Raw genomic sequence first — 18,248 nt, 5'->3', positions numbered from 1 at the left:
ATTGAAGTTAATGGTGTTCGCTTTTACCATTTTTTTATTCAAGAGTATGCGATGATTTATTGATGGTTGGTGTTTAACTGCCTTTTAAAATAAACCAAATGATGTAGATTTATCAAGTTGCTATTTTTTTCTCAAACGTTTAAGTGTTTGTCTCAGTCTAAACCATGCAAAATATGAAATATGGTCCAGAAGCAGTATCAGAGAAATTTCATGTTTGATATGTTCCAATAATCTACACATCAAGAGGATATAAAAAAACAATTTTTTTTTCATTTGTGTTCGTTCTATTTTTAGAAACAACTAATTTGCATAAAATGCACCTCGAGTCAATAAAAGATATCAATTCACCATAAATACATGCCTCTGTATGATAATCTTTTTACACTGAATACAGTGTTTAAACTTAAATAACGAAATATATCATTATAAAGGGGTTTATAATGAATGTTATTGATGCAACAGAAGTCCCCTCATGAAAAGTATTTTTTCCACACTATATATATAATTCCCGTGAAAATCCAGTGTTATTGAAAAGACAAAATTTGCCATTTTTCAATAAAGAGTACTGTGAAGCGAGGATATTTTTTTGGTTGAAATTTTATCACATCTTTGACAGTTCGCCCACTGAAATATAATATAAAAAAATTACCGTTGGCAAATACTTTTTTCATATCAAATGATTCATTTAAAAAAGTGTGATTTTTCAAAAATTCAAATTTTCATGGATATCAAAATTTTTCATAATTACTCTTGTTAGTTTTATTTTTTACTTTCTTTTGCTTTAGTTGTTATTTTTGAATATCATTTACTCAAGAAACAAAATTATTTTATAGTAGGAAACCTTAATTTGCTATTTGTTAAGCATTTTTACCGTTTTTTGGATGGAGTTATCTGCCCTTTTCCTTTAAATCTCCTGTGTGGAGGTCCATAAATTTAGGAGGGAATTACAGTCTGCCAGAAGACATCTATGGTTACATGGTAAACATCTCATTTTTTCAAATTTAACCTGGTAAATCACTGTTTAATGCCAAATTATTCATGACTGTCACAATGCAAAGAAGATTTAAAACTGATTTTTAAGAATTATGACAGCAATCCAAGCAAGAGTGTGTGATTTTCACAAATTTTCAACTGTAACATGCAACAATTTGGACCCTTATGTACATATTTTTGAGTGTCAAAGAAGTACAGAAAGACATTTGATTGGACTTAAGTCCTCTGAAACAATTCCAGGGAAACCGTTTGAGAAGCTTGAATGTCCCGAATCTTTGTTGATTTTGTTCCGAAGTGGTATTTTTACACTTGACAAATTATCTTTGAACCTCAACATCTGTGAATCACATCGGGCAGAACTAGGTTTAAACTGGAGAAGAGGAAAAGTGCAATGTACATATCCAGATCACAATGATGGTAGTAAAGCCAAAGCAGACCGTGGTGCCAACCCAACTGTCTGTAAAGAGTTGTGGTTGAAGACCAGACAGATATTGCCAATTGGATCAGGTATGACTCTAGATTTCAACCATATAAACTGTTAATGTAAATTGAAGAATTCTAATCAATCTTTGTAGCCTTACCCTCAAATATGTCAATAAGATCTCTGTTTAATTTTTGTAGCATAGAAAAGGCTACATTTTTTTTATTAATGTATGAATAAAACACTATTTCAATCCTGCCTCCCCCTTTTTTTATTCATGGAACAAACACTGCAGTCTTCCTGTTTGTCAAAAAGAGTGTAAAAAGATTACATGATTATAGAAAGCTACATTGTTTGGTTATTTAATTTAGAATTTGCCATCAATGTCAAATCACCAAATGCAATTTCAACCACAGATGTACATTTTGTACATTAGAGAAATGTACATTGATATTGTACCAACATACATGTACATGAATATTGTACATGTATTTGTTAACCAGAATGTGTGTCCTGACTAAGTGACTCCATAAGACGTACCCCAATGTGCTATTAAATTTTAATGTTCTGTGAACCATGTCAGAAGTACACGATTTATGTAGGGTCAAATTTATCAGAATAAAAAATGTAAATTGTGTACTACATTTCATTTGTGGAACACTGTGTATATAGCTTTAAATGGTCCTGCATTTTGTATATGTACAAATGTACCCCAGAAGCAAAGAAACATTGAAAGCAAAAGCTACCTATTATAATCACTGTACAGAATAAAACAACTTCATAATTAGGTCCCTATTATTATTTGCAGTACAGTTTACATAAATTTCTATGTGTAAAATATATCTATTTCTAAATTCAATGCTCTTCAAGTTTGAATGTGATACCCCTATGTTGGAACTACAAAAAACTCAAATAAATAGTTAAAAGATTAACATGATAAATGTGTTCTTATCATTCAAGTTTGAACTCATCACATGCTTTGTTGATCAGGTACATGTAGCAAACTACATACATGTAAATCTGTCTGATTCTGACATTTTGAAGAGAGAGAAAGCCAATTAAGAATCATAATCATCTCTTTAATAGTTATAGGCTTACTATAGTATTAGGAATGAATATCACCAAATTTAACTTGTCAGCAAATGTAGATACTATACCAAAAACCCACCTCTTTGTAGGTACATTGTACCTACATGTACAACAATTATGTATCAAATGATATTTATATACATACTAAACTTCAAACTACATTGTATCATCTATGTAAAACAATATTATATGTACATGTACTAAAAGAAAAATGTTAAGTTAAAGACCCAATAACATGAATAAGGGAAGGTCTGTCACAAAAGTCAATCATAATAATGCCCCTCTTACATTGTAACACAGAGTCACAGACAGACACATTTTTATTAAAATATTAAAAAAAAAAATGAATGGTTTTTATTTACATATATATCCGTCCGACTACAGCTATAAAGACTAGTACTTTTCCCAGACTATTTGGAAATAGAAATATATCTTTAAAATTGATATTGATATTCATGCATGTATATGTATGTTTAAAGTATATATTGTTCTTGCTTATTCTATCTTTTATGTATTCCAAAAAAATTACAGGAAACTGTTTTGTGTAAATTGTGGGGGAGAAGGTCAGTTGAATCATGGGGACATTTTTTGTACATCATTCTTGTTCATTTATGGTTTCATTTAATCTTTGCAGAAATTTGTAAACAGTGTTCAACAAAACACAAGAAGACTGTGTCTAGCCATTTAGAAGTCAATTTCAAGGATGAATTAGGTAAAACTTATTTCGTCAGTTAATTAGTTATATCTACCCAAAAGACCAGAGCTTTAAATGCAGTAAAAATACACCAAAAAAATTAAGATTGATTTTGTAAAATTATAAATTCATTAAAAAGGGAGATTCATGTGAACTGCAGTTTTTAGATTTCTATTACAAACAATGAACCATTTTTACTTGTATCAATTTGGGAAATTGATCCTTGGTTTTTAAGAAAATTTTGACATTTTGTTGAATATGATTGATGTACTTGTATATATACAATTTATAAGAATAACTTATTGAACTGTATTTGACCATTACACTGATTACAGAACTACTAGATACAGGTTTATATATAAAAAAGATGTGGTATGAGTGCCAATGAAACAACTCTTCACAAGAGACCAAATGACACAAATTAACAACTGTAGGTCACTGTGGGGCCTTCAACAATGAGCAAAGCCCATACAGCTTAGTGAGCTATAAAAGGCCCTTAAATGACAATTCTACGAGTTTACTAAATAGTTAGATTTCTATTTAGGTTTTAAAATTACTGGTAGGAAGACTATTTTATCTATTGCTCCATTAAATCTAGTTTTCTTTGTTTCAGTTCATTTGCAGAAGATCCTGCAGATATTGAATGGTGATGATGGACAGTTTTATGAGTTGAATAGAGAAGACTTAGGTAAAAACATTCTGTCCTATGTTTGTGGGTAAAAAAAAATTTGTTTACTATTTTACCAAAAGAATCAATATTGTACAATGGCACTAAGTCAATACAAAATTAGCAAAATTTGAGGCATCACACAAACTGTATAGTTTTTATCACTTTTAAACATGTTTTAAAAATATTGGTTATACAGATGCCTTATGTTATCCATTTGTAATATGTTTATTGTCCTTTCTTCATGGTTCAGCAATGCAATTACTGAATCAAAACCTATAGTTTTCTTAGGATTGTCATAGACAGGACATTTTATGGTTAACTATGTTTGTTTTTCTATCTCTCAACACTTTGTATGATAAATAAAACTTGATTAAAACCAATTATGATGTAATTTTACCATAAAATTGGATTTGAAAGAAGACATTTTTTTTTTATAATTTTCTATTTATCTATTCCAATTCTAGTTATGAGACTTTCATTGTCAGATTTAAGTCCCAAATTTCACATGTTGTATAATATCCTGAATTATAAAAACAAATTTCTGTTGTTTATCCTTGCCAGAGAATAAGAATAAGAGCTTTGACTATGATAAACATTGTAAATAAGAGGCATTATTAAATGTCATGCTCATGCAACCTGTATGTACATGTATCATGTGTACACTATGCTGAGATCAAGTTACTACAAACACTATATAATACAAACTTTTGTATAATGGAATTAAATAAATTTGGATACATATTTATTATATATTTGCACAAGAATTGGGATTTAAGTGTTAATCTTTTATTTCTCTATCCTTTTTTTTAGGGAAAGACAGTTGTTCAGATGATGTAATGGATACAGAAAGCAGTGAACCATTTTCATGTTACACTGGAGGTAATAAGTAAATAGAATAAGTAATATAACCTCCATAAATAAACATGATAAATGCAGGCAGTAAATAGTATCAATGACATTTCTAAATGTACTATTTCATCTCATTAGTGTAAATCAAAAAGAATATGTCCATAGTACATGGATGCCTGATTCCCACTATCATTATCTATATTCAATGGATCATAAAATTGGGTTAAAAATCTAATTTTTCAATTTAACTAGAAAGAGCATATCATAGGGCACATGTGTACTAAGTTTCAAGTTGATTGGTCTTCAACTTTATCAAAAACTATCTTGACCAAAAAATATAACCTGAAACTCATTTGTGTCCAATGACCCTACCCTTGAACCAAGATGTCTACCATGGCTGCAAATAGTATATTGGGTAAGAAAATTTGGCAGCTTTTGGTTATTATCTTGAATTATATATAGAGGTAAACTGTAAACAGCAATAATGTACAGCTAAATAAGATCTAAAAATAAGTCACCATGAACAAAATGGTCATTCAGACTTATTAAGGAGTTATTACCCTTTATAGTCAATTTGTCATACTGAAAAACAAAATGCCACAATCATCTGTTTCAGACATCTTTTATTCGACAAGATCAAGAAATCCTTTTATTTTTCAATCTGAAGTTAGTACAAATGCCAAGATTGACAACACTAGTTTTCATACATAACACATAAAAAAAAAGACTTATGACTAAGATCTGAGAGTATGTTTGTCTTTTAAGGCCCTTACCATAACAGAGGGGGCATAATATTTAACCCTTGTCTGTATGTCTCAAAATTGCCTTTTGTTCTGTATCATTTGTTTGACTCAATCAAATGGTATGAAATTTATACACAATGTTCATTACCACAAAACAAAAATCAAGTTCAAGGTTGAACTTTTAATACCGATGTAGAGTATGCTTTTTCATACGACCGCAAAATTTGAAAAAAATTTCGTCGTATATTGCTATCACGTTGGCGTCGTCGTCGTCGTAGTCCGAATACTTTTAGTTTTCGCACTCTAACTTTAGTAAAATTGAATAGAAATATATAAAATTTTAACACAAGGTTTATGACCACAAAAGGAAGGCTGGGATTGATTTTGGGAGTTTTGATCCCCACATTTTAGGAATTAGGGGCCAAAAAGGGCCCAAATAAGCATGTCTTGTTTTTCGCACTATAACTTCAGTTTAAGTAAATAGAAATCTATGAAATTTTGACACAAGGTTATTAACCTCAAAAGGAAGGTTGGGATTGATTTTGGGAGTTTTGGTCCTAACAGTTGAGGAATTAGGGGCCAAAAAGGGGTTCAAATAAGCATTTTTCTTGGTTTTCGCACCATAACTTTAGTAAAAGTAAATAGAAATTTATGAAATTTAGACACAAGGTTTATGACCTCAAAAGAAAGGTTGGTATTGATTCTGGGAGGTTTGGTCCCAACAACAGTTTTGGAATAAGGGGCCCAAAGGGTCCAAAATTAAACTTTGTTTGATTTCATAAATAATTGTATAATTGGGGTTCTTTGATATGCCGAGTCTAACTGTGTACTTAGATTCTTAATTTTTGGTCCCGTTTTCAAATTGGTCTACATTAAGGTCCAAAAGGTCCAAAATTAAACTTAGCTTAATTTTGACAAAAATTAAAAATTTGGGGTTCTTTGATATGCTGAATCTAAAACTGTACTTAGATTTTTTATTATTGGCCCAGTTTTGAAGTTGGTCCAATGCTAAATACCACTAAACACAGAATAGTTTTGAATGTTGTTGGCGTCACTTTTACTGTTCTGAGTTACATGAGTTATGCCCCTTTACAAGTGGAAAAGTTGCAAAAATTATTTTTAAAATTAAACTTTGTTGAAGTTGAATTTTTAGGTTCTTTGATATGCTAATTCCAACCAGGTATTTAGAATTTGAATACTGAGCCCAAAGTTGTCCATATTCAGGTCTAAAGGGTCCAAAATCTAACTTTTGTTTGAATTCAACAAAAAATACAATTTGGGGTTGTTTGATCATGTTGATATGCTGAATTTAACTGGTATTTTTTATGAACCTTACTTTCATATTGGTTCAAATAAAGGTTCAAAATGTTCAAAATTCAACAAAAGTGAATTCTTTGGTTTGTTAAATATGCTGAATCGAAAAAATACTGCTAATATGAGATGGTAAAGTAATGATTTTTGGGGGCTTAAATTTACATTGATTTTTCCACTGGTTTTCCCTTTATGATAAGTATTTTACTTTCAATGACAGTGAGGAATAAAATATCGGTATTAAGGGCAAACTCGTAAAAACTGTATGAATTAAAGCCCAATGAAGTTTTTCCATTTTAATGGGACAATTTATACAGCCATTCTTTTGGATCGGAACCCTAGGTGAAGGCAAATATTTGCGGTTCCAGTAAATAAACGCACTATTATATTGATGTGAAAGAACAGAGCAAAAAGAACTAGTCCCAAGTCAGGAGCCTGTAATTCAGTGGTTGTCGTTTGTTTATGTGTTACATATTTGTTTTTCGTTCATTTTTTACATAAATGAAGCCGTTGATTTTCTCGTTTGAATTGTTTTACATTGTCTTATTGGGGCCTTTTATAGCTGACTATGCGGTATGGGCTTTGCTCAATGTTGAAGGCCGTACAGTGACCTATAGTTGTTAATGTTTGTGTCATTTTGGTCTTTTGTAGATAGTTGTCTTATTGGCAATCATACCATATCTTCTTTTATATAGTGATATGGTTAAAATATTTATGATAACATACTAACTTTTTTAAATAGATAGGTTTGAATAAATTTAAATGATAATTTTACCTAAATGTCAAAGACCTGATGTAAGAAATGAATAAGGTCTTCACTGAAATTTTATGTTATAGGTACTTCACAAGAAACATGCAGCCAGGATTGGTTAGAGGCACAGAGAACACCCAGGGAAAAACTTAATAAGGCAATGGAGATATTAAGCAGTACATTTCAACCATTACAAAGTCAACTTCAAAAGCCTTGGAACTCGATAAGTAATAGTATGCGGTCCTATTACTCAAAGAAAACCTTTGAATGTGTAGAAATTGTGTTGAGCATCATAGCTCCTAATCAAGAGTGTTTTCTTCTTGAAAGTATGTACAAGAAGTTCTCCAAGACTCAAGAAATGTGTGAAATTGATCAAACCACAAAAACAATTATCAATGCATACAACAATGTTACAGACAGTAGAACTCAAACTCAAATCTTGTCTTTAATTGTCAATAGCTTCACCAAGGCTGAGCTACAGAAACTGATTCCTGGTATATCTCTATTTAAGATAGATAGTGCACGTAAACATGCACTTGTTACGGGTCCTGGACATATTATTAATAAGCCAAAAGTTTATAGAATGAAGCTGACAAAGCCAAAACTCACTCACTTCATTGAATTTATAATGAATCCATTGTATTCAAGTGTTGTTGGATTTGGCCAAACCGTTCTGAAGTTGTCATCAAATGAAAAAATACCTATTCCGAAAGTTATCAGGAACTTGATACATGCAAGAATCATTTCAATATACCAAAGTTTCTGCAAAGAATATGATTTTGAAACCTTTAGCAGAGCATCTTTATACAGGATTCTTAAAGTATGTCATGCTTCGAAACAAAGAGCATTGCAAGGTTTGGACAATATAACAGCAGCTGGTATGAACTCCATTGACATGCTATCAAAACTTGTTCAAAAACTGGAAACTTTTGGAATGAGCCAACCAGAATCTAAGTCTTTGACTGACATTATACAGTTGATTAACCAGTTCCTAAAGTATGAGTATAAAAGTCATTTGAACAGACTTGATGGCTGTACAGATCATTGCACAACAATGGCATTGAGTGACCCGACAGAACCAAAATTCTCAGCATCCTGCAACCATAACCATGAAAGGCAATGTGAGAAATGTGCAATGGTTGAAAGTTGTTTAGATATGATTAATGAAAAAATTAACCAGATTGAAATCCCAACAACCATCCTTGAAGAGATGAAATTCGAGATGGAAATGGCTGAAAAGCACTTGATGGAATGGAAGAAACATCTTTTAAGAACTGTACATCAGGAGAGTGCTAGAAGGAACATACTTAAATCCTTAACAACTAAACAAGCATTGGTTATAATGGACTGGGCAATGAAATTCTTACCGTTCCAATATAGAGAAACACAATCTGAATTCTTTGGGAAGAAGGGGTTCAGCTGGCACATATCATGTGTTATTACTACATCTAAAGAAAATGAGTTGGATCTGCAATGCTACATTCATATTTTGGAGAATGGAACCCAAGGATGGTTTTCAGTGGCAAATATTCTTGTCAACTTACTCGATCAACTCAAGACTGTCAATCCTGAAATAGATGAGCTATTCCTCAAGAGTGACAATGCAGCGTGCTACCACTGCACTAACTTACTTTCATTTATTCAACAAAACAATGCCATATTTCCTATTCTGATTAAGGAGTATAACTTTTCTGAGGCACAGTCAGGAAAAGATCTATGTGATAGCAAAACTGGTACGTCTCGTCTTCACATTTACAAATATGCAAATGAGGGCCATAACGTTGTCAGCTCAGCAGATATGAAGATAGCGTTAGACAGCCATTGTGGAATTAGGGGAACTCAAGTCAGCATTATTTCGGTGAACCAAGATGATGAGCCTCATGCAAAAGTTAAATTACCAGGTAAATATTTACGTATTATTTTTGGGATTTTTGCAGTTTGACACATATATGTATAATGAAAATAGAATTTTTTAACTGTTCCCTTTTCTCTATATACCTGAGATAGCTAGCTACAAAATTTTTAAAAAAATATTCTTCATTGTAAATAAATTTTGCATGATTATCATGATTATGTGAAAATGATGATTTTTAATATACAAAATGTATATATATATATATGAAAATAAGGAGATGTGATCATCATGATCATGGTGATATGATTGCCAATGAGACAAACTATCCATTAAAGTTCAAATGCAGAAAATGTAAGGTAAGCAGTTACGAGGCAACTGTACAGTCTTCAACAATGAGAAAAATGTATATCTTATGGTTGGCGATAAGAGGCCCTGACATGATGATATTTGAGAATTTTCTTTAAAAATACAACACTAAGAGAAAAATTGAAACTTGTGTTTGTGTAAAGATACTGATGTCTTTTAATTTAGACATGTTGGATAATATATTTGATGTTTATGATCATGTATCTGTATTTTTGATAGGTATTAGCATGCTGAATAACTTTACATTTGGAGGTGAAGCCATCACAGCAAGAAAAGCATATGAAGTTGGTGAAGGGTTGATGATTAAGACAAGTACAGATCCACATCTATCAATGGAATGTGTTTACAAAATGAAGGTAACTTTTGCGCTTGTCATACTTGTGAACAGCTATCTAAAAGTTAAAAAAAATGTCTGGGCTTGTATCATATAAACTAACAATCATTTTCACAAAATTGTCTAGATTCAGGCCAAGAAAAAAAATTTTAGTTTCTGGTAACCCGACTGACCCAGTTTTCTAGCCCCGACCATAATTTTTTTATTGGATCTTCAAAAAAAAAATGGATATCAACCGACCCTGTTTTTTGACACAGGCTTCTGTCATGTCTGTTAATCGACATAATAATTTATCTAACTTGCTTCCACTGGCACAGAAAACCAGTAAAACATTTTATCAATGTCATAAGGTATTCCAAATAGGTGAAAATCCACGAAATTTGCACAGCAGGTGCTTCAAAAACATTGCAAATGGACGACTTCCGGTATTGAAACTTATTACGGATTCAGACTTGGGAAAACCATGACAATTTTCCAAATTTCGTTGACAATGTAAAAAAAAAATCAAAAAAATCTTACCTTCCAACCCTATTTTTCAAAGTGATGTTACTGGAAACACAGATTAATTTTTTTTAGGCCTCATGCATGCAATATTTGTAGTTTTGAAAAATGATAATTTTAAAAATAGCATTAGAAAAAGTAATGATAAATATTTATTTGTATATTGAAAATATGAACAATTTAATCACATATTTAACAATGAGTTATACATGTGTTCTAGCTGACTATAATACATTTAGGATTATTAAAAAATGACAACTTCACCATGAAGTTTTGAGACAAATAATTTACATTAAATTGAATTCACATGGGTTAATGTGTATTTCATCTCAATAGGTAATTTCTGAAATTTTTGGTTGTTGTCGAACAGTTTTATTTAATATTCAAAATTCATTGCAGGAGTTTTCTATCTATGTTGTGTTATAATCGTCGTCGGTCTTTGTTTAATACAAATAGTAAGAATTCTATTTATTTCTTTTCAGGTGGTTCAGCCATTCCCTGGGCCTAATGAGCAGCCAGCAAAAGGAACTGTAACGATTCCAATAACAAGAAATGATACTGATGGAATTGATAATACTTGTAATAATGAAGAACAAAGACCTATAGAACCAGTTGCTGATGTAAATAGTAATGAGAGTGAATATAACATGCCATATTTTTGTTGTCCTGATGATTCATGTGACAAAGTATTTGCCAAATCCTGCAATCTTGAAATGCATTTAACTATTGGCAACCACAACTACAGAACGAACCCAGTTTCATGTCTTGACACTGCTGTTCAAATATATGCTGGTCAGTGTGAGTCAGTTTTATCATATAATGAAACACTTGTCCATTGTACAAGTGAAGATCAGCACAACATTAATATGGGCGAGATAAACGAGAAAGGAGGCTGGGCATTAAAAGGAAAAAGGCTAACAGCAAGATTCTCAGAAAATGTTAAAAAATATTTGCAAAATATCTGTATTTCGTGTGAAAAAACTGGTACTCGACCAAATTACTATCAATTATCGGAAGAACTTCGTAAAGTAACTGATGAAAATGGGCAAAAGATGTTTGTGAAAAAAGAGTGGTTAACTCCATCGCAAATAAGGGGATATGTTGCTCAATTCATTTCAAAATCAAGAGCAAACATAACTGCATCAAAGGTCCCAAGAGTTGAACTGTGTGAGGTTTCTGTTGATGAGGATGAAAAACTTTCAGCTATTGTTAACATGTTAGATGTAAATGAGTTAAATTCAGATGTTTCGTCTATTGTCACTGACGTTTTTTCTTCTGTAGGCATATAAGATTTTGTATTTTTTAAACTGTTATTTAGGTAATAGTTGTATTGATTTATTTCTTGAAATTTGAAAATTTTGTTCAAGACTAGGGATGTCAACTTGGTTATAAAAAACAGAATGTTTCATAACCAATATTGCTAATATTTAGAAAAAGTAATGAATAGAGAAGATTGCAGAAATGTCTACATTTTGTTGATATTATTTATTACCTATTAAACATGTTAAAGTAATTTACCACTTCTAAGTTCTATGACTTTGTGGTTTTAAAATTCATATTTGCTAGTCAATATATATATATATACAGTATGAGCTGTCCTAAAAATATTTTCATAGCAAAGAGGATGAGCAAATAATGCATTTGTGAACATTCTATTTAAGATTTGTAGATGAACATTTCAAATCCTTGTGTGTATATGCAACAATATATGTATAGAATGTTCATCATTGTTCATTGAGATATCTTGTTAATCTAATGGCATTTCAGCCTAAAAAATTCCACCCTATTGTTACCTTTGGTTTTTTTCTCCAAATTATGTGTCTTGAAGGTGGTGGCATATGCTGAATCCAGACTTGCATTATTTTTCTGTTTTGGCCAGTGCTATATAATGATCCAAATCAATAATTTGATCGTGGTGTGAACAAATTTATCAGTAAAAATTTTCTCAGAAACTAGGAGGCAAGGCAAGCTTTAGTGTGCAAGCTTTTTCAGATTAACAAATGTACCTACTGAATACTAAGGAATATAAACAACACATTTCTTCAATGAAAGACTCTTAGTTTCCAAATAGCTAATGTAAACCATTTTACAAATGTATGGAATGTGTATCGTTCATGTTTTCTTATCTGATCCAGATTGTGTAACATTGCATATTCCATATTCCTTATTGCCTTTAATAAATGTGTTTTCTTTTATACTGTGTCATTTGTCATTTTGTTGAAACATAGTTTGCACATCTACTGTGTGGGTATATGCTGACACCTCTCTGCTTGTTTCCCAATAAAGTTTTTTTTCTCATTTTGTTTATGCATGTGTGTACTGAAATTTTGTAAGGTTCAACATTTGAATTTTTACAAAAGGTTTTGGCCTGTGAAATAAATGGCAGGTATATATGGATAGGAAGATGTGGTATGAGTGCCAATGAGACAACTCTCAATCCAAATAAAAAAAAAAGTTATAAAAGTAATTATCCCCGGCTTAGTATATATCTAGGAATTTGATTGGTTAACGCACGTCGTTACAAAACCCATAGCCCCTGGGTGTTGCTAACCCATATCCCCGGACGTTGCTAACCATTATCCCGGGGAATTTCACGCAAGTTTTCCTTAGTTCCATGATTGCTGCTTGTGAAAATTTTAATTCTGTAGATTATCCATGATGTTTGTTATTAAATATTTAATTCATTAACGATTTTGTTCTATTATGCCGATCATTTACACTCATTTCATTAAATGCATCACTTGACTGCCACATTTTCAAGGAATGGGACTACATACCTAGCTATGCAAATGACCCATGTTGACGTCACACCATCTATGACGTAACTCTCACAACATTGAGCGCCAAATTTGACTCAATCCTGTAACTCTGTCTCCGTATTAAAAACGTCGTATATTTGACTACCTGTAGGGTTCTACCAAAGGTAGTACCCTACACCCCGTAAAAAATATGTAAAATTGACAAATTTCAATAAAACTTTTTTAAATTATGTAAAAAACGTTGTTTTCACGGTACACTTTGTACCCGAATTTCCATAGAACTCGGCCGATTCGGACTAAGACCGGGGATAAATTCGTTATCTACGTTCATATCCGTAGATATGGGTATTTTAACACCCTTCAGTACCCTGTACACCCTTCGGCTACGCCTCATGGTGTACTGGGGCACTTCAGGGTGTTAAAATACCCATATCTACGGATATGAACGTAGATAACTTATAATGTATTGTCAGCAGGAATGAACAGATAATCCAGTTTTTACCAGCTTATGGTGACTAAGGTATCTGAATCTAAATGACTTGTCTCAATGCAAGCTAAAAATTTATGTATAATAAAAGAGTGTTGACATTTTGACATTTTTCTCTTTGAAAATTCAATGAAATTAATATATTTTAGCTTTTTATGTAGATTATATAGAGAAAAACATATATTTTGGACAATAAAACTATATAAGCAGATAAATATCTAGTATAGAATGGTGTTTCATAAATAATTCCAGAATATAAAAGGTTTAAAGACCTTATTTTCTTGAAAAATTCAGAAAATAAAAGTTTGTCCAATAAATTCAATATTTTATTATCTCCCCTTTAATTGATTTTTTTTTCTTAAAAACTAAATACATGTACAAAATTCATTAAAAAATATTAAGCTAATAGCTGTTTAATGTTTCTAACAATTTCGTGATCTTACTTGAAAATTTTCTGTTATCAAGTGAAAAATATGCAAAAATTACCAAAATCCATAACTATGACTGAAAGAGGAATAAAATTCAAGCAGACAAATTCATTTGCCGACGACAATTTTTTTATATTTTGTAAATAATGCTATAGCAATAGTAAAGAGACCAAAATAAAAGGAAATAATTATCCTCGCTTTTCCTGGGAAGACTTTGAAAACCTGAATTTTTGCAAAATTTTCAAAAATTTGAAATTTGACCTTTTGGTGACCTTGCTGCACTTAAAAGGAAATTTGAGAGGTCAACAAAAGTATAATCATTAGTTTCATATTGGTTCATATTTATGATAAAGCCATACTAAAATGCCTACAAAATATTCATTGAATGTATTTTTAAGGTCCATTTTATCAAAAATTGCATGTTTTTAACCTTTAATCTTGATAGAAATTCTATTTTTAGAAACAGCCCGTTATAAGGTATATCCTTGAAAATTTTTGGAAATTTTTTTTTTCCTAAAATTATTATATGATAAGACCTTCCTTGCAACAGAATATTAAGATGATCTTGTAACCTTGCTTCTGGATCACTTTGCATGGATTTATGTGAGACAGGCACTTAAAAGAGGGGCGTGGCTGGATGTCAGTGTTGATGTTACAGTAGTGTGTTGTGTTTTCCAGTATTTCGAGTGTTTATATCTTATGTCCAACTTAAGATGACATTGTGAATTGTACATACAATTTTAGTTTTATTCATCAAAATATCTAAAAACTTACCAGAGCTTTGTACAAGAACGTCACGACTTTTCCCAAATTCATTGTCTACAGAAATAGAACTTAATGATTCTTTGTCTTTAACTTTTGCAACTTCAGCTGAAAGACAAAAGTATAAATATATAGAGAATATCATATGGCTTTTTCAATATCCATCGGTATCAACCTGAGACACCAATATAATCCCAAGGCTCTGCTCGAGGGATAATATTGGTTGAGGGTTGATACGGTGTGTGATTTTGAAAAAGCCATATCATATACACTTTATTATATACATATAAATCAAGTAGATATTTTTTATGTGACATGACGTCATATAGATAAGAAGGTTTGAAATGACGTCATACAGATTATAGGTTTGACATGACGTCATATAGAATAGCCTTTGCAACAGTGACTGCAATCGATGACGTGACGTCATACAGATTAAAGGTGTGATAAAGCCTTTGCAACCGTGCTGATATCGATATTATCACGGTTGGCTGATACAGTAAGCTTGCCAATGATTGTATTACACATACAATGTATCTGTATTTACTACTACGTATATAATAAATATGAATAACATGAGGAGCAAAAGTAAATACGTATGGGACCAAAATCATGAAAATGTAATATATCATTTTTGTTGGTCAACATGGTCAACAGAATAGAAAGAAATAAACTCATCATAGATACCAGGATTGAAATTTTTTATTTGTGTTTCTTCTACATAAGACTCATCAGTGACACTCGAATCAAAAAGTGTGTGACATAAATTTGTTGAAGTCCTGCCACAGGAATAATTCTTTCAAGATTGAGAGTTTTGTCGTCAATACTATTACATGTATATATTTGCTTTAATTGAACAAAATAAATCATGTGCTAAAGAATGAAATTCAGAGCTCAAATGATCTTTTCACAATTACGCTAATGCCTTTCAGAGAAAATTTAAAAATGAATACTGTTAATTCAGAAATTACTGTGAAAATGAGACAGGGTTATATTCACAATAATTTAAACACAGATTTTGAAAATTTTTATATGAATTGAACAAGATTTTTCTCAATAGCGCAAAAAATAAAATCGCATTCGAGTCTAAAATGACAAAATCGCAATAATAAATGCACACCATTATTTCTGAATTTACAGTAAAATCTTCCAATCTTACCTAGAATTCTTTTTCTGTACCAAGGCGTAAAAACAAATTTGACTAGCAGAGCTACTAATAATGCTGATCCGAATGTTAAAATGAGTACTCCATATAAAGGTATCTTGTCAAAATGCAACACTGAAATAAAATAATCACTGTAAGTTCATGTAATTCTTTACTTTAAATGGCAATAACACAATCAAATGAACCAAGAAATAAACAGGATGCTGTTAAGAAATCTCCCAAACAAAGCACCCATAATTTGTCATTACCAAGATTGCCTGACATTGGGCAAAGTCCAATACTAATGGGTTTGGTCTAGTAAAGTGAAATGCACGAGTGATGCCTAGGGATTACCCTGTATGTCATTCATACTTTTTTAAATGACAAACAGTGATATAGAAGGCTGGGGAATTTGACCCTTTACAACTTCTCAAAAAGGGGGGTGATCCCCAAAGAAATCACCCTTGATTCCATTTGAATTCGTTTTTTTGTCCCATACAAGAATATATATATATGGTTCGGTGGTGGGGATCTCGACCATTTACAAGTTCTCAAATAGGAGTATGAAGTGTATAAGGAAATGAACACCCACGTTTAAACTTGCTTATAATATGTGATAATACTTTGTTGACACAAGGAAAGAAAGTCAAAAGTCAACCAAAAGATATGAAAAAATAACTTGTGTTTCATATACATGTACTAGTAAGAAGTTCTTCATTTGAATTTACCAAAATGCTATAGGCTTCTTGTTGCTGTTAAATTTTCTGGTTTGGAAGCAGATTAACAAGGAACCAGTGATTGCAGTGCATTGTGGTTTCTTCATATTGCCCTTGCACAGTTGTATTTGTAACAAGTGTTTGAAACAATTTTCTTCGTTATGTCTGAAGGAACAAGATCAGGAACACCAGAATTGACATGACAATTCACCTTTTCAGAATCTGAAGGACTATGGGTAATCTCATTGTTCATACACCAAAATGGAAATAATGTTACATCATTGGTTGAATTTCAATTGTTTATCACGTTGTAAACCAATCACGTTTTGGTGTACACTTTTGGAAATATTACCCAGAATGCATTAGATTCTAAAACAGCGAATTAAAGTTTCTAAGGTCTATATATGCCACTATACTTATGCATAAACAGGGCCATTATTTACTCTTGCAAGAAAGTGTAAAGCAAAAATCGTTGTATGTATTTTGGTTGTTTTTGACTTGCTGTCTCTTTGATATAATCCCCATACTCCTTCAAGGAACATATATCTGTAGGCCACAAGTCAGTTGTTTTGTGTCTAACAAGGTACGAGTTATGTTTATATGGAATTGCTTTTTCTAAAATGGAGAATGGAAATGTGCCAAAGAGACAACAACCCAACCATAGAGCAGACAACAGCAGAAGGTCACCAACAGGTCTTCAATGCAACGAGAAATTCTGCTTGTTTTATGTTTTAAGAAATAATTACAATAACATTTTTAAGGTTTAAAAAACATCTGCAAGCTGAGGTTTAAAAAAGGATTTTTTACAAGAATATTAACAGTAAGCAAAATAAAAAGAACTTACAATGAGAACCTTTATAAAACACAGAAAATAAGTTGATGGCAGCTGTAAAGGCATAGAATATCGGCAGTAATTTTAGGCCTGGTTCTAATGGCTTGGGCTGAAAAATATAAACAAAATATCAATGAATATATGAACTGAAAAACAAATTTTATGTTTGGTATACAGAAAATTAGATTGATTGATTGATTTTTAGTATTTAAACGCCACTTATAAGTATCACTTGTGAGCTATTTCTAGGCGCTCAATTTTTATAGGCAGAGAAAGCCAGATTGCCTGTAGAAAACTACCAACTTTCGATAGGAAAACTGACAATCATAGTCAATTAAGATTGGAGTTGAATGCACCGAAAGGAATGGGGTTTGAACTCACAACCTCAGTGTTGACTGGTTACTGATTACAGTAGTAGAACTACATATGCCACTTTGCTACCAAGGCCCCCTAAAGTATATTATTGTTCTGGGATAACATTAATTATTGGTCCCTATACCCTTTTTGTGTCAATCAACAACTTGACATGTGCATCATGATTTG

At 31.6% G+C, this 18,248-nt stretch overlaps 2 protein-coding genes across 12 annotated transcripts in view; one reads left to right on the top strand and one right to left on the bottom strand.

Moving 5' to 3' along the window:
• Positions 1-18,248, bottom strand: part of LOC139498184 (sodium-dependent phosphate transporter 1-A-like) — a 56,343-nt gene that overhangs the window by 11,130 nt on the left and 26,965 nt on the right. For all 11 annotated transcript variants that reach the window (XR_011657837.1, XR_011657839.1, XR_011657841.1 and 8 more), the window contains 3 exons: positions 17,718-17,814; positions 16,173-16,292; positions 15,026-15,121 (listed from right to left, as the gene is read on the bottom strand). Coding sequence is in view for 5 of the 11 variants with exons in the window: in XM_071286529.1 (XP_071142630.1) it covers positions 15,026-15,121; positions 16,173-16,292; positions 17,718-17,814 (313 nt within the window). In the remaining 6 variants the exon portion in view is untranslated. The remainder of the gene's footprint in view (positions 1-15,025; positions 15,122-16,172; positions 16,293-17,717; positions 17,815-18,248) is intronic.
• On the top strand, positions 145-12,772 carry LOC139498183 (uncharacterized). The gene is made up of 7 exons (XM_071286527.1): positions 145-1,500; positions 3,138-3,215; positions 3,811-3,885; positions 4,678-4,746; positions 7,608-9,422; positions 9,962-10,098; positions 11,060-12,772. Exons 1-7 carry the CDS (start codon positions 1,086-1,088, stop codon positions 11,864-11,866), a joined length of 3,396 nt encoding a protein of 1,131 aa, XP_071142628.1. The 5' UTR covers positions 145-1,085; the 3' UTR covers positions 11,867-12,772.

This window comes from Mytilus edulis, chromosome 12, assembly GCF_963676685.1.
Source record: "Mytilus edulis chromosome 12, xbMytEdul2.2, whole genome shotgun sequence".
NCBI classification, from domain to species: domain Eukaryota; kingdom Metazoa; phylum Mollusca; class Bivalvia; order Mytilida; family Mytilidae; genus Mytilus; species Mytilus edulis.
Note: the sequence above shows the minus strand (reverse complement) of the source record. Positions and strands in the feature narration are given on the sequence as shown.

Bases quoted from the DNA above. Each gene is read 5' to 3' on its own strand.
- LOC139498183 (XM_071286527.1), top strand. From the start codon at position 1,086: ATGACAGCAATCCAAGCAAGAGTGTGTGATTTTCACAAATTTTCAACT. The intron at 3,216-3,810 runs GTAAAACTTATT...TCTTTGTTTCAG, and splicing joins CAATTTCAAGGATGAATTAG to TTCATTTGCAGAAGATCCTG. The intron at 9,423-9,961 runs GTAAATATTTAC...TATTTTTGATAG, and splicing joins TGCAAAAGTTAAATTACCAG to GTATTAGCATGCTGAATAAC.